General features: G+C 52.7%; 1 protein-coding gene across 1 annotated transcript in view; it reads left to right on the forward strand.

Moving 5' to 3' along the window:
* Window positions 1-11,345, forward strand: part of PCGF1 (polycomb group ring finger 1) — a 23,365-nt gene extending 12,020 nt beyond the window's left edge. Inside the window, exons 2-9 of the mRNA XM_063459756.1 lie at window positions 7,859-7,964; window positions 9,145-9,297; window positions 9,562-9,636; window positions 9,753-9,861; window positions 10,220-10,253; window positions 10,346-10,432; window positions 10,517-10,597; window positions 10,933-11,345. Coding sequence (XP_063315826.1) covers window positions 7,859-7,964; window positions 9,145-9,297; window positions 9,562-9,636; window positions 9,753-9,861; window positions 10,220-10,253; window positions 10,346-10,432; window positions 10,517-10,597; window positions 10,933-10,980 — 693 coding nt within the window. The 3' untranslated portion in view covers window positions 10,981-11,345. The remainder of the gene's footprint in view (window positions 1-7,858; window positions 7,965-9,144; window positions 9,298-9,561; window positions 9,637-9,752; window positions 9,862-10,219; window positions 10,254-10,345; window positions 10,433-10,516; window positions 10,598-10,932) is intronic.
* Window positions 11,346-14,439: the final 3,094 nt, after the last annotated feature.

Consider the following 14,439-nt stretch of genomic DNA (forward strand, 5'->3'; position numbering starts at 1 on the left):
GGGATACTGTGCCAACCGCAGCATGGCGGTCCAGGGGATACTGTGCCAACCGCAGCATGGCGGGCAGGGGATACTGTGCCAACCGCAGCATGGCGGGCAGGGGATACTGTGCCAACCGCAGCATGGCGGGCAGGGGATACTGTGCCAACCGCAGCATGGCGGGCAGGGGATACTGTGCCAACCGCAGCATGGCGTCCAGGGGATACTGTGCCAACCGCAGCATGGCGTCCAGGGGATACTGTGCCAACCGCAGCATGGCGGGCAGGGGATACTGTGCCAACCGCAGCATGGCGGGCAGGGGATACTGTGCCAACCGCAGCATGGCGGCCAGGGGATACTGTGCCAACCGCAGCATGGCGGCAGGGGATACTGTGCCAACCGCAGCATGGCGGGCAGGGGATACTGTGCCAACCGCAGCATGGCGGGCAGGGGATACTGTGCCAACCGCAGCATGGCGGGCAGGGGATACTGTGCCAACCGCAGCATGGCGGGCAGGGGATACTGTGCCAACCGCAGCATGGCGGCAGGGGATACTGTGCCAACCGCAGCATGGCGGGCAGGGGATACTGTGCCAACCGCAGCATGGCGGGCAGGGGATACTGTGCCAACCGCAGCATGGCGGGCAGGGGATACTGTGCCAACCGCAGCATGGCGGGCCAGGGGATACTGTGCCAACCGCAGCATGGCGGGCAGGGGATACTGTGCCAACCGCAGCATGGCGGCCAGGGGATACTGTGCCAACCGCAGCATGGCGGCCAGGGGATACTGTGCCAACCGCAGCATGGCGGGCAGGGGATACTGTGCCAACCGCAGCATGGCGGCCAGGGGATACTGTGCCAACCGCAGCATGGCGGCAGGGGATACTGTGCCAACCGCAGCATGGCGGCCAGGGGATACTGTGCCAACCGCAGCATGGCGGGCAGGGGATACTGTGCCAACCGCAGCATGGCGGGCAGGGGATACTGTGCCAACCGCAGCATGGCGGGCAGGGGATACTGTGCCAACCGCAGCATGGCGGGCAGGGGATACTGTGCCAACCGCAGCATGGCGGGCAGGGGATACTGTGCCAACCGCAGCATGGCGGGCAGGGGATACTGTGCCAACCGCAGCATGGCGGGCAGGGGATACTGTGCCAACCGCAGCATGGCGGGCAGGGGATACTGTGCCAACCGCAGCATGGCGGGCAGGGGATACTGTGCCAACCGCAGCATGGCGGCCAGGGGATACTGTGCCAACCGCAGCATGGCGTCCAGGGGATACTGTGCCAACCGCAGCATGGCGGGCAGGGGATACTGTGCCAACCGCAGCATGGCGGGCAGGGGATACTGTGCCAACCGCAGCATGGCGGGCAGGGGATACTGTGCCAACCGCAGCATGGCGGCCAGGGGATACTGTGCCAACCGCAGCATGGCGTCCAGGGGATACTGTGCCAACCGCAGCATGGCGGGCAGGGGATACTGTGCCAACCGCAGCATGGCGGGCAGGGGATACTGTGCCAACCGCAGCATGGCGGCCAGGGGATACTGTGCCAACCGCAGCATGGCGGCCAGGGGATACTGTGCCAACCGCAGCATGGCGGCCAGGGGATACTGTGCCAACCGCAGCATGGCGGCCAGGGGATACTGTGCCAACCGCAGCATGGCGGCCAGGGGATACTGTGCCAACCGCAGCATGGCGGGCAGGGGATACTGTGCCAACCGCAGCATGGCGGGCAGGGGATACTGTGCCAACCGCAGCATGGCGGGCAGGGGATACTGTGCCAACCGCAGCATGGCGGGCAGGGGATACTGTGCCAACCGCAGCATGGCGGGCAGGGGATACTGTGCCAACCGCAGCATGGCGGTCAGGGGATACTGTGCCAACCGCAGCATGGCGGGCAGGGGATACTGTGCCAACCGCAGCATGGCGGCCAGGGGATACTGTGCCAACCGCAGCATGGCGGCCAGGGGATACTGTGCCAACCGCAGCATGGCGGCAGGGGATACTGTGCCAACCGCAGCATGGCGGGCAGGGGATACTGTGCCAACCGCAGCATGGCGGGCAGGGGATACTGTGCCAACCGCAGCATGGCGGGCAGGGGATACTGTGCCAACCGCAGCATGGCGTCCAGGGGATACTGTGCCAACCGCAGCATGGCGGCCAGGGGATACTGTGCCAACCGCAGCATGGCGGGCAGGGGATACTGTGCCAACCGCAGCATGGCGGCCAGGGGATACTGTGCCAACCGCAGCATGGCGGCCAGGGGATACTGTGCCAACCGCAGCATGGCGGCCAGGGGATACTGTGCCAACCGCAGCATGGCGGGCAGGGGATACTGTGCCAACCGCAGCATGGCGGGCAGGGGATACTGTGCCAACCGCAGCTTGGCGGGCAGGGGATACTGTGCCAACCGCAGCATGGCGGCCAGGGGATACTGTGCCAACCGCAGCATGGCGGGCAGGGGATACTGTGCCAACCGCAGCATGGCGGGCAGGGGATACTGTGCCAACCGCAGCATGGCGGGCAGGGGATACTGTGCCAACCGCAGCATGGCGGGCAGGGGATACTGTGCCAACCGCAGCATGGCGGGCAGGGGATACTGTGCCAACCGCAGCATGGCGGGCAGGGGATACTGTGCCAACCGCAGCATGGCGGGCAGGGGATACTGTGCCAACCGCAGCATGGCGGGCAGGGGATACTGTGCCAACCGCAGCATGGCGGGCAGGGGATACTGTGCCAACCGCAGCATGGCGGGCAGGGGATACTGTGCCAACCGCAGCATGGCGGGCAGGGGATACTGTGCCAACCGCAGCATGGCGGGCAGGGGATACTGTGCCAACCGCAGCATGGCGGGCAGGGGATACTGTGCCAACCGCAGCATGGCGGGCAGGGGATACTGTGCCAACCGCAGCATGGCGGGCAGGGGATACTGTGCCAACCGCAGCATGGCGGGCAGGGGATACTGTGCCAACCGCAGCATGGCGGGCAGGGGATACTGTGCCAACCGCAGCATGGCGGGCAGGGGATACTGTGCCAACCGCAGCATGGCGGGCAGGGGATACTGTGCCAACCGCAGCATGGCGGGCAGGGGATACTGTGCCAACCGCAGCATGGCGGGCAGGGGATACTGTGCCAACCGCAGCATGGCGGGCAGGGGATACTGTGCCAACCGCAGCATGGCGGGCAGGGGATACTGTGCCAACCGCAGCATGGCGGGCAGGGGATACTGTGCCAACCGCAGCATGGCGGGCAGGGGATACTGTGCCAACCGCAGCATGGCGGGCAGGGGATACTGTGCCAACCGCAGCATGGCGGCCAGGGGATACTGTGCCAACCGCAGCATGGCGGCCAGGGGATACTGTGCCAACCGCAGCATGGCGGCCAGGGGATACTGTGCCAACCGCAGCATGGCGGGCAGGGGATACTGTGCCAACCGCAGCATGGCGGGCAGGGGATACTGTGCCAACCGCAGCATGGCGGGCAGGGGATACTGTGCCAACCGCAGCATGGCGTCCAGGGGATACTGTTGCAACCGCAGCATGGCGGGCAGGGGATACTGTGCCAACCGCAGCATGGCGGCCAGGGGATACTGTGCCAACCGCAGCATGGCGGCCAGGGGATACTGTGCCAACCGCAGCATGGCGGCCAGGGGATACTGTGCCAACCGCAGCATGGCGGCCAGGGGATACTGTGCCAACCGCAGCATGGCGGCCAGGGGATACTGTGCCAACCGCAGCATGGCGGCCAGGGGATACTGTGCCAACCGCAGCATGGCGGCCAGGGGATACTGTGCCAACCGCAGCATGGCGGCCAGGGGATACTGTGCCAACCGCAGCATGGCGGCCAGGGGATACTGTGCCAACCGCAGCATGGCGGCCAGGGGATACTGTGCCAACCGCAGCATGGCGGCCAGGGGATACTGTGCCAACCGCAGCATGGCGGCCAGGGGATACTGTGCCAACCGCAGCATGGCGGCCAGGGGATACTGTGCCAACCGCAGCATGGCGGGCAGGGGATACTGTGCCAACCGCAGCATGGCGGGCAGGGGATACTGTGCCAACCGCAGCATGGCGGGCAGGGGATACTGTGCCAACCGCAGCATGGCGGGCAGGGGATACTGTGCCAACCGCAGCATGGCGGGCAGGGGATACTGTGCCAACCGCAGCATGGCGGGCAGGGGGATACTGTGCCAACCGCAGCATGGCGGGCAGGGGGATACTGTGCCAACCGCAGCATGGCGGGCAGGGGATACTGTGCCAACCAGGTCTGGTGCCAACCACAGAATGGCGGGCAGGGGATACTGTGCCAACCACAGCATGGCGGGCAGGGGATACTGTGCCAACCGCAGCATGGCGGGCAGGGGATACTGTGCCAACCGCAGCATGGCGGGCAGGGGATACTGTGCCAACCGCAGCATGGCGGGCAGGGGATACTGTGCCAACCGCAGCATGGCGGGCAGGGGATACTGTGCCAACCGCAGCATGGCGGGCAGGTTGATACTGTTCTATGTTGTGATTGGCACCAGACCTGGCTAGAACAGGATCACCCTGCCTGCCATGTTGTGGTTGGCACAAGATCACCTGTACTCCGACCGAGTACCTTTTTGTTGATCGACGCTTCCTAGCTTGCGCCGAGAAGCATGAGCATCGGACACCACAACCACCGCAGACTCCACAACCGCCGTAGCTTTACTGTAGTCTCGCCGTCTCCCTTCCACCCTGGATCAACCTCTGTACTCCAGGACCGTGTGGGAAAGACCTCTCCTCCAGGAGTATACAAAGTATAGCAATCCCCAGTGTGAAATAGCAGTTCCCCTCCAATCACGAGACAAGACTACGTGTTGAGGGTCAAACAGGAACAGAATGCACTGAGGCTTTATTGCTTCTTTTATACACATTTCCTCACAAGGTTACCACCCACGTTGACCTTGTTGGGTATTGAAAACACAAACGTAACAACCAATAGTTTACAGACACACAGTTAAACACTCCCATTCATTACAGTAAAATCCTCCCCTCTGCTTGGGAGATAATTGGACTAATTACTGTATCAGCTCAATTATCTCCAAGCGAAAAAACTTATTACACAATTTTTATAACTTTAAAATTATACATCAAATTCGCATAAAATATATTTTTTAGAAACCGCATACCGTATATACTCGAATATAAGCCGAGGCCCCTAATTTTACCACAAAAAACTGGGAAATGCAGCAGCTACTGGTAAATTTCTAAATAAAATTAGATCCCCAAAAAATTATATTAATTTAATATTTATTGACAGTGTGTGTGTATATAATGAATGCAGAGTGTGTGTGTGTTTGTGTAGTGTGTGTGTGTGTGTATGAATGCAGTGTATGTGGTGCAGAGTGTGTAACCTTGGTGGGGGTAGGCATTTTTATTATTATTTTTTTTTTCGTCCCCCCTCCCTGCTTGATACCTGGACAGGGAGAGGGGCTCTCATTCCCTAGTGGTCCAGTGGATGGGCTGTGTAGAAGGGGGGCTGGCAGCAAGCTGTTACTTACCTTTCCAGCAGCTCCCTTCTCCTCCGTGCCGTTCAGCTCCACTGTAAGTCTCGCGGTAACCCATGGCAGCACTCAGATGCCGCGGCTCTCGTGAGACTTACAGTGGAGCTGACCAGAACAGAGGAGAAAGGAGCTGCAGGAAAGGTAAGTAACAGCTAGCTGCCAGCCCCCAACAGGCTTGTAATGAGCCCGGCGGTCCTGGTCTGTATTATTGACTCGAGTATAAGATGAGTGGGGCTTTTTCAGCACAAAAAATGAGCCGAAAAAACTCATCTTATACTCTAGTGTATATACGGTAATTACAGGAACAACATATCCAAAATTCATGCAAAGCCGTTCGGGAGTTAGCTGGAAGTCTCATTTGACCGACCGCACGCACATTTTCCTACCCAAAACAGTTCCAGAGATTTAAGCTGTGCCGCAGGTCTATTCATCACAGCTAAAATGCAGTTGGAATGCACGAACGGGTGCCGTTCGTGCAAATAGCAATATTACTGTGGCGTTCGAATTGTTGAACACTGTTTGACTCCATTCGAAATGTGAAAGTTCCAAAAGAAGGTAAAACTTCAACCGGCTAAATTAAAACGTGTTCGTTTGTCGAATGGTGGCCACTTTAGCAAAAGTACAGATCTTTTCCCAGAGTATTATAAAAGTCCATAAGCCCAAATAACATTTTTAAAGGGCAAACTCTCCCAAGGGCCATAGTCACAAGGCAAGAGGCTGGCAATTAGTCCTCTCCAGGCACAAGTGGAGAAGGGCACTTCGTCACAACCTGCTAGAACCGTATCACCCTGCCCGCCATGTTGTGGTTGTCACCAGACCTGGCTAGAACAGTATCGCCCTGCCTGCCATGCTGTGGTTGGCACCAGACCTGGCTAGAACAGTATCACCGTACCCGCCATGCTGTGGTTTGCACCAGACCTGGTTAGGACAGTATCATCCTACCCGCCATGCTGTGGTTGGCACCAGACCTGGCTAGCACAGTATCACCCTACCTGCCATTATGTGGTTGCCACCAGACCTGGTTAGGACAGTATCATCCTACCCGCCATGCTGTGGTTGGCACCAGACCTGGTTAGGGCAGTATCATCCTACCCGCCATGCTGTGGTTGGCACCAGACCTGGCTAGCACAGTATCACCCTACCTGCCATTATGTGGTTGCCACCAGACCTGGTTAGGACAGTATCATCCTACCCGCCATGCTGTGGTTGGCACCAGACCTGGCTAGCACAGTATCACCGTACCCACCATGCTGTGGTTAGCACCAAACCTGGCTAGAACAGTATCACCGTACCCGCCATGCTGTGGTTTGCACCAGACCTGGTTAGGACAGTATCACCCTACCCGCCATGCTGTGGTTTGCACCAGACCTGGTTAGGACAGTATCACCCTACCTGCCATGCTGTGGTTGGCACCAGACCTGGCTAGCACAGTATCACCCTGCCTGCCATGCTGTGGTTGGCATCAGACCTGGTTAGGGCAGTATCACCCTGCCTGCCATGCTGTGGTTGGCACCAGACCTGGCTAGCACAGTATCACCGTACCCACCATGCTGTGGTTGGCACCAAACCTGGCTAGAACAGTATCACCCTGCCCGCCATGCTGTGGTTGGCACCAGACCTGGTTAGGACAGTATCACCCTGCCTGCCATGCTGTGGTTGGCATCAGACCTGGTTAGGGCAGTATCACCCTGCCTGCCATGCTGTGGTTGGCACCAGACCTGGCTAGCACAGTATCACCGTACCCACCATGCTGTGGTTGGCACCAAACCTGGCTAGAACAGTATCACCCTGCCCGCCATGCTGTGGTTGGCACCAGACCTGGCTAGAACAGTATCACCCTGCCTGCCATGCTGTGGTTGGCACCAGACCTGGCTAGAACAGTATCACCCTGCCCGCCATGCTGTGGTTGGCACCAGACCTGGCTAGAACAGTATCACCTTACCTGCCATGCGGGTAGGGCAATACTGTTCTAGCCAGGTCTGGTGCCAACCACAGCATAGACGAAAGGGTAAGGCTTTTAAATCAAGATCTGGCGCAAAACGCAAGATGGCGATAGTGTAGCACTACAGTATGGTATATTTCAGTCTCAGTAATGCCAATGCCAACCACATCATAGGCGTCTGCAAAGCCTGTGTCCTGTGAACACTCTCTCACTTTTCTCTTTGAGACCAGGCCTTTCTGTCTTGTCTCTTGGGTACCAGCAGGGTGAATTGTGTGAAGCTCGATAGGAGCCTCTGCCTCTTTAAGAAAAGTCTTGTATGTAAACATGGCTGTACTTTTGCTTATTTTACTGCTGTCTATCTATATTCCCTGCCGTGACGTCCTTTCTGTGTTTTCCATTTCACTTTGCAGGAAGTAGTTAAAGTAAAAATCAAGGAGCTGAATGAGCACATTGTGTGTTACCTGTGCGCAGGATACTTCATAGACGCCACCACAATCACCGAGTGTCTGCACACATGTGAGTACTTTCTTATCTATAAAATGGCTGCCTTGATATGGGAGCCATGCAGAGCCCTGGAGGGGTTAGGGTCCCTCCCAGTGCGCCATTTCTTTATTGCGTTGCTCCGAGATTTCTATATATCTGTTATGGTGTCCAGTAATGAAAGAAGCTCGTTGTAGGTCAATATTTTGTCATATTCTGATTTGTCATATTCCGCCTTGGAAGCGATTCCAATAGAAATGAAGCTTTTACTAGCTACGTCGCTGGGCCGATATCCTGATCAGGTGGTCTCCTGACACCATGTGACTAAATTAGCAGAGTTTGACTCTTACGGAAGTGCGTCTAGTGGCTGTCATATAGGCTAACAATGCAATGAAACCATTGGTATTCCTCTAAAGTGACAATGTTTTCAACGTCCGAGTTAAAAAGGGGATGCACATGGCACCCAGACCACCTCATTGAGTCAGTGGTCTGGGAGCATATAGTGTTCCTTTAAGAAGATGCATGCTATATATTTCCTGCCACAAGATGTCAGTATTGCATTGCTGCTAGTTCAGTAAAGCATCTACCTTGATTTATGGGAGGATGAGAATCTGGAGGGGACGCTAGGCTTGCTAACCTTTACATCTTATTAAAGGGACACTCCTTTAGCCACAGTGACCTTGTTATGGAGTGCAGTCTTGCCTTCTCTTTTATTCCTCTGGCCACAGTCCGCTTAAGAAAGATGATAGGTTGCATGTTCTCTGTAAGGCTGAGTGCGGTGTTTCTCTTTAAGGGTTGGAGGCTGAGTGCGGGGTTTCTCTTTAAGGGTTGGAGGCTGAGCGCGGGGTTTCTCTTTAAGGGTTGGAGGCTGAGCGCGGGGTTTCTCTTTAAGGGTTGGAGGCTGAGCGCGGGGTTTCTCTTTAAGGGTTGGAGGCTGAGCGCGGGGTTTCTCTTTAAGGGTTGGAGGCTGAGCGCGGTGTTTCTCTTTAAGGGTTGGAGGCTGAGTGCGGGGTTTCTCTTTAAGGCCCTATTTTTCAGTAAAGCTGTGGGGAGTCCTGGCACCATCCTCACTTTAATAAGCTAAAGGGGTTTTGCTTTATAACCACTCACAATTCATTAATAGATGGTGTCTGGTGATAGAGCCGCTGGGAGCAGGATTGGTCGGCGTGTATTGCTGTCATTTATCCTGTAGTAAGTGTGCTCTCTCTTGTTGCAGTCTGTAAGAGCTGCATTGTGAAATATCTGCAGACCAGCAAGTACTGCCCACTCTGTAACATCAAGATCCATGAGACTCAACCCCTTCTGAACCTCAAACTGGACCGGGTCATGCAGGACATCGTCTATAAGCTGGTACCAGGACTGCAGGAAAGTGAGTATGTCTATCATCGCCTCATTAAATGACGAGGAACGTTTGGCACTGACAGTTTCTTATGTTTAGACAATGTGGGAGGTGTTAGTGCGAGGGGGTGCGGCTGTGTTAGGATGTAGTGCTGGGCTGCCTCCTGATTGGATGATTAGACCATGTGGGGGTGTTAGTACATAGAGCGAGGGGGTGCGGCTGTGTTAGGATGTAGTGCTGGGCTGGCCTCCTGATTGAATATGTAGAAAATGCATGTTGTTCTTCCTTTGTTAGATGAGGAGAATCGGATCAGAGACTTTTATCACTCACGTGGTTTGGAGCGAGTACTCCAGCCAAGCGCAGTGGAAGGTAAGTTCTAGAATGTCTCTCCTTACTGCTATCTGTTTGTAGCTCAGTGTTCTGTGAGCCGTGGCTGTCCTCCATGAGCCATGGATGGCTAGCTAACTGCCTGATATCTTCCACAGATCCCGTCGGTGAGGTTTCCCGACACTCCCTCTCACTGTCAGTGTCTCAGAGCACGGCACATTATTACAGAAACGACGAACAAGTCTGCCTCTGTTTAGAGAAAGTCAGGTGAGGATCGATGCCTGTCAGCTCTGATTAACGACGTTTCACGTGTAGCAATGTCTGTCCTGTCTTCAAGCTGTGGTTTCATGGTTTGGGGTACAGACAGTACACGGCTATGGGGTGTATTGTATGGTTTGGGGGTACAGACAGTACACAGTGATGGGGTGTAGCACTTTGGTTTGGGGTACAGGCAGTATATGGTGATGGGGTGTAGCACTCTAAGGTTTGGGGTACTGACAAGTGATGATTACATATAGCAGTATATTTTTAAGAATTTCAGGTTAGAACATGACATTTTGTGTGTGAGTTGTGCAGTAATGGGGTGCATGGCAATGGCTAATCCTTTGCTCTCTGTCACTTGCAGTTCTGGGAAAGACAAGAAGAAGTTTATCCTACAGGTAACCCTGAGTGTGAATCGTTTAGCTCATCCCCCGCTGCCCTCCTGTGCGTGCTCGTGATAAATAAAGTCTCCTTCACTCCTGTTTTACAGCAGAAATATGTGAGATGTTCTGCACGTTCGGAAGTTCGCCACCTGCGCAGAGTGCTCTGCCACCGACTTAGTGTTCCCCCTCCACACGTAAGTAAATTTCCTCTGTAACGGACTGGCCCCCGACTGACTGGCCCCCGATTCCTTTATATTGACACGCAATGTCTTCACTAGGTCCAGCTTCTGTTTGACAATGAGACTCTGCCGGACAATATGACCATGAAGCAGTTGTGGCTAACGCGTTGGTATGGGAAGGTGAGTGTATAGTTTAAGGGAACATCGGTACTGTCCCTTGTCTTTGGGGGGCATTCTCTGGATCTTTATCAGACCATAGACAGATAATGGGACTTCCACATATATTAGAAGTTAGACCTTTAAAGTTTGCATCTTGCTGTACCCTGGTGGGTGGCTTGCCACCTAATCTCAAAGCCACAACTCTATCCAAGATTTGGGCATTTGCTAATTCTCTTCCAATGGGTATATGGACAAACCTTGTCTAGTGTTCACGGGGGAACCATTTGGCTGGTTGTTGGATTGGTGTTGGCTATAGTTTGTTTGGTTTTCACTTAATGTTTTTTTCTGTCTTCCAGCCGGCTCCGCTGGTCTTATCATATAGCGTGAAGGAGAAGAGGAGGTGACCGCCGCATTGTATGAAAGCTGTATATAAATGAAATGAGTGTCCTGTATATAGTAACACACCCTGACCAGGCTGGTACAGTTTACAGGGGTGTTTAGGATTGATTCCAGCATGGTCTGCGTCTGTGGATCTGACGCAAGAGTTCCTAGGTTGACCTTAAGACTGACTGCAGTGCCTTACGTCTCCATGATGGGCGACGCCTGCTTTCTATGGATTCGTTTTCATTTGAAAAACTATTTTGCCCCTTTTTATTAAAAGGAAAAAAAAAATTCTGGTAGCGTCAAGTTGGTGGGAGTGCAATGTTTGTCTATATCTCAAGCTTTGGCGGGCTGTGGTTTTGGTGAATAAAAAGGTATAAATTGCTGATTTTAGGAAGGCTAGTTCAGCATATTGAGGGCAGATCATTTCAGATAAGCTATTTATGGGGATTCCAGTATTTTGAAGCAAATCTAAAATATTGCTCAGCACATCTATAAGAATTGAATTTAAACAATTGTTAAAGGGTTACTAATAAGGGTTGTCATTGCCCCAGCTAGGTTCCACACTTTAAACCGGGAAGTTTTATAGTTTTAGCTGTAATGTAGCTCCATTCAAAGCTCGGGGTCTGATCTCCTCCAGCCAACGTCACGGCAGCCCTTGCAAGCTCCAATCAGTCCTGCATAGCAAGTCCAGCCTTTCTTACATCATTTTTGTTGATGATTGAAAAGAAGGCAAAAAAAAAGTTTGAAGCGCTTTACATTTTTGCAACAAACTAGAAAAACAGATGTTTCAAAATTCTATCCTTGAATATTCTGTTTTTGCAAGTATGCATCCAGTAGCTGTTTGAACATCTGTATGGACTCTGATAAAACCACCTCTTCAGGCACAGAATGTACATCCTTTGCCTTAGACTAAATCTCCTTTCTTCCGGTCTAAAGGCATGTCCTATAACAATTCCCAAATCCTTCTCATGTGGAAGTTCCTTGTGCATAACATTACATTTCAATCTATCCAAATCCCTCTGCAGCAAGGCAATATCCTGCTCACATCTTATTACTTTACAAAGTTTTGTGTCATCTGCAAACACCGAAACATGGCTTTCAATGCTCATTTCAAGATCATTTATAAATATGTTAAATAGAAGCGGTCCCAAAACAGAACCCTGAGGGACACCACTTTTGCCCAGCCTGAAAATTTACCATTTATGACAACTCGTTGTACTCTATCCTTAAAGAGACCCTCCAGTGCCAGAAAAACAAACCGTTTTCCTGGCACTGCAGGTCCCCTCTCCCTCCCACCCCCCAAAACCCCTTCAGTGACTTACCTGTATCCAGCGCTGGTTCAGGGTCCGCCCACGCTCCTCCCCTGCCATCATCCGGCGGGGGAGACCTATTGCGTATGCGCAGCCGTCTAGTAGACAGCCACTAGAGGAACTGTAATTATTGCAGTTTATGCAGGGTTAAGGGTAGTGGGAGTTGGCACCCAGACCACTCCAATGGGCTGAAGTGGTCTGGGTGCCTGGAGTATCCCCTTTTAAGCCAATGTGTTACCCAAGAACAAAGGTTCACTTTTTTTCCCCCACACTTAGTTTCTTAAGTACTCATGGATGAATACCGTCAGGCCCTGGAGGTTTAAGTTTAGAAAAAAAAAAAAAAACTCAGTTGTCCGAACTAATTAACATCTTCTGTTTCAAAAGAAGAACACAACAGAGAGTTCAATGATACAAATTTTAAATTATGATATAAATAGATACAATTAAGCTTATATTTACTAGTATCTCCAACAAATGCAATACATATACACATAGACTGCTGAATATATATACACACACACACACACACACAGACTCCTGCATACATTCACACACCGACTGCTTAATAAATACACACACCGACACAGAGACCGTCCGCTAAATACACACAGTGTCTGCTGAATATACACACAGACTGCTCAATAAATACACTGCTGAATATATACATTGTTGAGTACATACACAGACTGCTCAAAAAAATACACTGCTGAATACACATACACAGACTGCTGAATATATACACTGCTGAGTACACACAGTCTGCTGAATACATACACACACACAGTCTGCTGAATACACACACATACTGCATTGAGGGGTACAGTGTGTGAGGAATGCTGGGGGGGGGGGGCAGGGTGCTGTGTGTGTGAGGAAGATCCATTTAAAAGAAAAAAAGGTATATTAAATCTGTATTTCCCCCCCCCCCCCCACCTTCTTACCTTTGGTGAAGGGGTGGACACAGCCATCCCTGGTGGTCCAGTGGTGGTAAGTATGTGACTGGGATGCAGCTCTCCTGTCCTCTCCGCAATGCGGTGTGGAGTGTTGCCATGATAACGCGCGGCAATGCTCCACACAGATTGCTCACGGGAGGACAGGAGAGCTGCTTCCTATATCCCTCCCCACCTGCTTCCGGTCCTCCCGACATGGAAGCAGGGTAGGCGCCTGCCATTTTGGGCAGGCAAGTGCCTATTCTGCATTGCTGCAGACAGACAGCCTCCCCCGGCGACCTATGGCGGCGTGCCCACAAAGGGGGCCCGGCGTGCCACCGGTTCGCCATTACTGGCCTAGAGCAGTGGTTCCCAGCCCAGTCCTCAAATACCCTCTAACAGTCCAGGATTTAGAGATTACCCTGGTGTGTCTAAAGTGTTTTTTGTCTACAAACAAGTTAAACACAACTGGGTAATCCCTAAATCCTGGACTGTTAGATGGTACTTGAGGATTTCTTGCATGCATTATTGGCTTCCTCCTATGTATTCTAGGATGGCTCCTGATTCGTCGGTGATTGGACTGTATTGCTGGCTCAGAGCGTATGCGTTCGGAGGGAGTAATTTTTTTATTATTTAAAAAAAAAAAGATGTATTCATGTAATGGAAAGAGGTAGATGGACTGCACAGAAAGAGGGGTAAACAAAACTTGCAACATATGTAATATATGCATAGCATTGACTGGGGCTAGTTACTATATGAGTCATACGTACATGGCTCATAGCCCCTGTCCTGTTGTATATCTCTGGATCTGCAGTGTTTCAAACAGAAATTTCATATTTAATACGTGTATTCCCATAGATACGATACAGTCAATACGTGTACTGCCGGGGATACGATACATTCAATTCATGTACTCCCGGGGATACGATACATTCAATACGTGTACTCCCGGGCATACAATACATTCAATACGTGTACTTCCGGGGATACGATACATTCAATACGTGTGTAACGGATCGCCTGGCACCCCGACTTGGTACCTCCGTTAATGGATGCTCCTAGTGCTTCCTGAGGACTCCAAGCACTCTGGCAGACACCACAATCACCGAATCCGAGAAACCTTTTAAATTCTCCCAAGCATATGAATGCGGTAGACCATTGAATAGGAACCATACGAATAGGCTTGTACTCCTAGCAGTCAACTGGAACAGCATGCAATAAATCCTTCCCCCCAATAATGAGA

The sequence above is a fragment of the Pelobates fuscus genome, chromosome 6 (genome assembly GCF_036172605.1).
Source record: "Pelobates fuscus isolate aPelFus1 chromosome 6, aPelFus1.pri, whole genome shotgun sequence".
NCBI classification, from domain to species: domain Eukaryota; kingdom Metazoa; phylum Chordata; class Amphibia; order Anura; family Pelobatidae; genus Pelobates; species Pelobates fuscus.